The sequence below is a fragment of the Sesamum indicum genome, unplaced genomic scaffold (assembly GCF_000512975.1).
Source record: "Sesamum indicum cultivar Zhongzhi No. 13 unplaced genomic scaffold, S_indicum_v1.0 scaffold00273, whole genome shotgun sequence".
NCBI classification, from domain to species: Eukaryota; Viridiplantae; Streptophyta; class Magnoliopsida; order Lamiales; family Pedaliaceae; genus Sesamum; species Sesamum indicum.
Window position 1 is genome coordinate 51681 of NW_011628167.1, and position 6969 is coordinate 58649.

Genomic DNA, 6969 nt, shown 5'->3' on the forward strand with positions numbered 1-6969 from the left:
CAAAAGTGCACTTGACCCCTGTTTTTACTAGTTTCTCTCTCCGTCTTTGTTCTGGCTGCTTCAATAATCGTGCGTGAAGTGAGTAGATAGATATTAGAGAGGGGATGAACGGGGAGTGAAGTGAGAGAATCATTCTCGACGAAGGGAAGGAGACAGTGGGACTTGGAGTTCCAAATTAAATCAGATTGCGTCTATGGATGGATTGCTGGCGGAGGATAGGTAATTGAACTTGTTCATTGAGATCGCCCACAAGAGAAAAGCAAAAGAAAAGGAATAAAAATTCTTAAAAAGTGGAGAAGGCAAGTGAGGAAAGAAGCTAGTGAGAGAGAGAGACAGAGAGATGAAGGGTGGAGGTGGGGGTGTTTCATCATCATACTCCCTTCCGGCCAAGAGAAGATGGAAAGGTCTCGTGATAGCGGTGTTGGGCCTAGTGTTTCTTTCCATGCTTGTACCCCTCGTCTTCTTGCTCGGCCTCCACAGCGGTTTCCACTCTACCACCGGTAACCTTCTTTTGCTCCTCCTACTCACTGATTCCTATTATTGTTTTCTTTCTTCTGTTCTCAGATTAGATCTGTTACACCGTACGTGATGATTCTTCTAGTTCAATCGGGTTTCGATCCGTCTTTACCTGTGTGCCCTTAATGGAGATCCTTCAAATTGTTTTGTTCTCCTTGAGATCTTATGAAGTTATATTGAATCTACATTATTTTTCCAACACCTTCTGAATGGCCACACATTTTTCTCTTATCTTTGGTTTTTGTGTTTTGCTTGTGGGTGAGTTTACCACAGATGCGCTTTTATGTGCCCCCCCCTCAATTTCAGTCATGTGGATGTAAAACTACTTCTGATTTCCCACATCCATTTCAGGATATGGCACAGAACAACGGAACTCAGCCTCAGTAAGACTTTTTCATCGTTCTACAAGGATGTGGAAAGGATGTTTCTTTCTTTTTGTTTTTTCCTTCTTCAATAAGAAAACAAATGGACATTGATTCCTCTTTCTTTTTTCTTTCTTTGGGTGCTTCTTCATGCAATCAGAATCATCTAAGAGTTTATGATCATAACGATGCTGCTGATACAAGAAATCAATCCAAGGTATAGAACGTTGTTCCCCTTCTGATTCTGCTTACTTCAACAACTTAGATAGTTCTGGAAATGATTCTAATACTATAAATACGGAACCCATGCGTGTATTAAGTCACATTTTCAGCATGCAAGGATGTAGGTATAGATTATGGTAATGTCTGATAACATTACTATTTTGTCTGGACTTCTCATATTTTCTTGCTACGCACCCTATCCTTCATTCTTATCCGTTTGGGTTTCTGGTTGTAGGTTCACCATTCAAGACATATGGATGATCTTATAAGAAGATTAACACCAACACTTCCAAAGGTTTGTTGTCTATGTTTTTATGGTTAAAATTGCTGTCAGCTTATTAAAGTAACAGTATGCCAATTTTTTAAGTTTTAATCAACAGTTACCAGATTCTTCTGTTAATTAAGTCTCAGTATATTTCTAGAGATGAATTAATGACTTATAAAATACTATGTAGATGTAAGGATTCTCAATATATGGAAGGGACAATAAACAAGTGCGCTAATATGATAAACTTATAGCGTCTTTTTGCATGCAAGTTTATGTTTTGCTGTTTCTGTGGGGAATGTAGAGCATTGTCTTGGCTGAGGTTAATAAACTGTGAACTTCAATTTCCATCATTTTTATTTGGTTTATATTCTTTGAGCTCATTTCTGGGACCACATCTGAGATGTAAAATCACATAGTTTCTGGGGTTAATATGGAGTGTGTTACCTCAGCTTGACTATTTGTTTACTATTTTGCTTATCACATATGCATCAGGGATCAACTAGAGTACCTATCTTGATTATCTCCAAGGTTGACCTTAAGGTCTATTCACTATATAATCTCATGTGACTTTAAGTTGACCTCTTGGTCCAGGTTTGCCATGTACACTTGCCAGTTTACTCCTACCAGCTGATATATCTATTATCATCATTAGAGATGTCCAAATTGTGTCAATTTCTTAAAATCCATCCTTTTATATTTTTCTGCAAATCCATGTAAACTAAATATGGATAGAGTTGATTATTCTTCTATCAAAGGTCCGCTTCAGCCCAATGATTTGCTTTGCTAGCAATACTCTTAGCTTTGTCATCATGTCGTGAGACGTGGATACTTGATATGAAACAAGCCTTTATATACTTATTTTATTTCATCTTCTTTCTGTTTGTCTCTCTCTCTCTCTCTCTCTCTCTCTATCTAAGGATCCCTTCTCTTCTGATTCTTGCTTGTTAAGCTTCGTCGTCTCTACATGATTTCTTCTATTAATCATTCTTCTGATAAGCCAAACTACTGCCAAAACTGTTGCCAAAAGACAAGTCTCTGTGTAAAGTTTAGGGATTAAGTATACTGCATGTGACTCACCACTAAACAGGTTCATAAATATGTAACTTCTTTGAAACCTTAACTTCAATTCTGGTTCTGATATTCCTTCTCTTACATTTTGCCAGGGTTTGGGGAATAACTCGGTCAAGGAAGCTGGCAATGATACCAATGGTAGGGTGCAGTATGCAAATAAATATAGAATAGTATCTCCTAATAGTTTTCACCAGTGTTCTCTTTAGATGTTTTTGGACCTGGCTTATGTTTTTCTTTTCTCCTCATTTAATCATTTTTTGTTTAACAATTATACACAGGTTTTCCCATGCGAGCAGATTTGCCCAAACAAGTCAAAGAGGTAAATGTAGCTTTTCCCTTGGAACTACCTAAATTCTGCATTGCTACTACTAAACAAATTAACAGCGTTGGCTATATATTTTGTTGCAGAATAATGGGTCTCTTGATGGAGACAAGAATGGTGAAAATATGAGAAGCGCTGATGAGAGTGAAATGATTTGTGAATTAAAATTTGGGAGTTACTGTTTATGGCGCCGAGAGCAGAGGGAAAAGATGGAGGACTCTGTGGTGAAGAGGATGAAGGACCTACTTTTTGTTGCTCGTGCATACTATCCCAGTATTGCAAAACTACCAAAACTGGACAAATTGTCTCATGAACTGAAGCAAAATATTCAGGATTTTGAGCGTGTTCTTAGTGAAACTACGACGGATAAAGATCTTCCCCCTCAGTATGTTCAAAATTCCCTTTATTTTAAACATGGTATCTGGTCTCTCTCTTTGCTAGGTACTCTATTGGTTAAACTTATCTGGGAATGTTTTCCATTTGTAAGTTGATTAATATTTCAGTAGCTTTTCGTCCCTATTATAAGTTGGGGGGTGAAGAAATTTGATTATGAACTGAACTGAATTTGAACCCAAACCGAATGTGTCTATTTGGTCAGATCCCATAGTTGATTTGGTTTTGGTCTATTCTGTAAATATGGCTTTTGAGTTTCGTTCAGATAAAAAGATGAGTCAAGTTATAATATTCTAACTAATCTTTATTTTTGCTGTTTTAACTAACAAAGAAAAATCTCAACTTTTAGTCTCTTTGAAATGTTCAGGGGAAGCCATATGGATTATGGATGAATAGAGGTTTTGATGAAATCGGTTTGAAAAAAAAAATGACTGTACAGGAAGAACTATTTCTTAGCAGTAGCTACTTGGATTACAATGCACAGTGGATGTTCGTGGTGAATTTTTCTGATTATGTGAAAAACACGCCAAAGGAAAGAAAGTATGGTAGTTGTTTGTTTCCATATCAATTTTGGCTTGGCTGGTTAAATTTAATTCTAAGCTTTGGAATCATAAATCTGGACCCTTCTGAACTGGACTATTAACCTTTTTGCAGTGCCCTAGTTATACTTCGATAGCTTTGTTTTCACATATGTTGTTTGATCAATATCTCCTTGGACAAACTTTCTTTGACTTTGACCCAGTCATAATCATTGGCGAAAATTGTTTTGCCATTGCAAGCTTTACTATCGCGAATTTTCTATTCAGGTGACAGTACCTGAAATTTTTTGGAGGAGGTCTGCGAAGAAGTTTTTGATATCATCTTAACATTTCTCTATATCTCTCTGTTTTTTTGTCTGGTGTTTAATCTTTAGAATACTTTAAAAAAGGTCAATAAGTTTGTATGTGTTGCGCATTCATGGGGGTACCTTTGCCCAACCTGCCAGATGGTAACACTGCATGATTTTTGTCCCAACTGCAAGATCCATTCCCTTCGGTCTTAAGAGAATTAAGTTTGACCAATCATCCAACACAAACCACCGTTTATTTGGTTTTCTAATCTCTAAATAGAAATATTTCTATTCCACATGGATATAAGCTAGGCCCGCTAGGATATGGTTGCTGTTTGCAGAAGTTCCCAGTTATGAGTTCTTAAACCATGCTAAGTTGCTAGCTGATGTGGTCAATGGAGCAGCTTCCTTTATTAGTGTAGTCATATTGCCGCCATTGTTGTTTTCATTTTATGTCTCCTACGTGCATGCCATTGTATTCTTGCTTTCACTTCCTGGTCTTCCATAGTGCTTTCATTTTTCTCCATATGCACATGTTGCTGCATTTTCTTCTTATTGAAGAAATTTCTACCAACGAGCAAGTACTATTTAACATATTTGATGTTTATACAACATCTGATGTCTGATGAGGCATGAATTATTCATGTCTTGTTTGTTTTATTCTGTTCCAACTCATGTTTACGGTCACAGGTGTAGTGGTAAGTTTGGGTTAGAGGTTGTTTGACATAGTCAATTCCTTTTGCATCGCAGTATGATAAGTGACTTGAATAATGTGATAAAGAGAATCATTGGGATCACGAGGTCCTTTCTTTATCAAGTTCAAATGATGTACTTCGTAGGTGATTGTAGTCCCCTTCTTATCGGCATATAACATAGAGAGAAAAATAAAATTAAAGCGCGGACAGGTACTCGTAGTATCTAAACTGACGTGGACGTCAAGAAATCAAGCACCTATCTGTAACATTTCATCATTGAAATGACATATTTGTACTTAGTATGCTGCTGTAACTGCCATCAGTAATTAGCTCATTTCTAAATGTGTAAAGGTTAGCTTTTTGGGTGTGAGCTGACATTGCTTGTATGCCAAGCAAATCAGTGTGGCCTACAAGCGTAAAGGGTCAAGCTATGTTCCCTCTTAGTTTTTTGTGCTATAATTGGAACCTGAGTTTGTCTCTAAATTTATTGATGTGCTTATGATACATCTTGCACTAATATGCTCATCATTAGCTATACTAGTGATATGTGAACATAGAATGATGTTGCCCTTTCATCAGGAATAGCCAGAAGCTAAAGATGATGGAGGCTGCAATAGCAAAAGCAAAATCATGCCCTGTGGACTGTAATAATGTTGACAAGAAGTTCAGACAACTAGTTGACCTGACGGAGGACGAAGCTAATTTTCACATGAAGCAAAGTGCCTTCCTCTACAAACTTGCAGTTCAAACCATGCCAAAGAGTCTCCATTGTTTATCAATGAGATTAACTGTTGAGTATTTTAGATCTTCTTTTGAGATTGAGCAGGCACTGGTTCAGAAATTTGTAAACCCAGACTTGTACCACTATGTGATCTTCTCCAGGAATATACTTGCATCGTCTGTAGTAATCAACTCAACTGTACAACATGCAAAAGTATGACCTTTTTACCGTTGTCTGTTATCCGTCTCTCCTTCCTCGTCTTTTACCTTCAAACTTTCTTTTTGCTTTTTACTTATGCCATTAAAGAGGCTTTATTCGATTTGCAGGAAAGTGAGAAACACGTCTTTCATCTGCTGACGGACACAGAAAATTACTTTGCCATGAAATTATGGTTTTTCAGAAACAAGTATGGTGATGCGGCGGTTCAGGTGCTGAATATTGAAGACCTTAAGTTGTATAATCATCATAAGGTGGCACCATTACATCTGTCATTGCCTGAAGAATTTCATGTTTCCTTTCGTAGGGTTGATAAACTGTCTTCTACTCAATTTAGAACGCAATACCTATCTATGTTTTCGCATTCCCACTATCTCCTTCCTAAGATATTTCACTCTTTGGAGAAAGTTGTGGTCTTGGACGATGATATCATTGTTCAGAGAGACTTGTCAGCCCTCTGGAACCTTGACATGGGGGGAAAAGTGAATGGTGCCATGCAGACTTGTGGATTGAAGTTGCTTCACCTGAGAGCTTACTTTCCAAGCAACAGCTTTGATGAAAATTCTTGTGCTTGGACATCTGGAGTAAATATTATTGATTTATCTAGGTGGAGGACTCATAATCTTACTGAAGCATATCAGAGATTGGTTCAGGAGGTGAGTGACAACTTTTTAACATTTTAACATGTTTGGTCTTACTCTTTTATTGCTGCACCCTTGGAATATCTGGTCAATATAAACTGAAGCAAAGATGCAATTTAGATAGAAGTCTAGATATCTGAGAAGAGACAAACCCCAAGTCCCATTGTGCCCATGCACCATTGAAATCCTCAAGAACTTATATGGTATACTATTGTATATGGTTGGCTGATAACAGATTATGAAAGCTAACAGAAGTTCTGAATGAAAAGAGCAGATGGTAATTGTGACAACAACTGGAAAAATAAAGGGAAGTAGAGAGAAGAAAAAGGAAGCGAGAAAGAACAAAGATGGAGAATAAATGGAAATAAAGAAAGGAGAAATTGCAAAGCGAAATAAACAAGGGAAGAGCCCTGGCGTAACGCCCTGGAGGTCAGATTAAGATAATGTGTTTAAGAATTGCCCTTCTAGACATTTTTAGTGGGTCAGTTCTTGCAAAACATGTAAGTACAAGGATACAACAACTCGGTCTGTTAATGCAACAGAGCTCATATTAAAAATGATGATGAAGTATTCTGCCCCTGTACCTTGCTTGTTGGTTAATTTATAATATAGTACATCAAGCTCGCCAACATGCACATTATCATTTGAAGATATTTCTTACTGTTATCCTCTTTGTATGATGTTGGATGCAGATTAATAGAGAAGAAAGATCA

The 6969-nt window shown here is 37.3% G+C and overlaps 1 protein-coding gene across 1 annotated transcript; it reads left to right on the top strand.

Moving 5' to 3' along the window:
• LOC105180014 (probable galacturonosyltransferase 7) lies at positions 1-6969 on the top strand (the record flags this gene model as incomplete). Its single annotated transcript, XM_011103683.2, is given in 10 exon segments — positions 1-500; positions 868-899; positions 1039-1095; positions 1336-1395; positions 2532-2577; positions 2718-2758; positions 2848-3146; positions 5258-5612; positions 5726-6271; positions 6949-6969. Coding segments are annotated over 10 exon segments (1617 nt in total), but the record flags the coding sequence as incomplete, so codon positions are not given.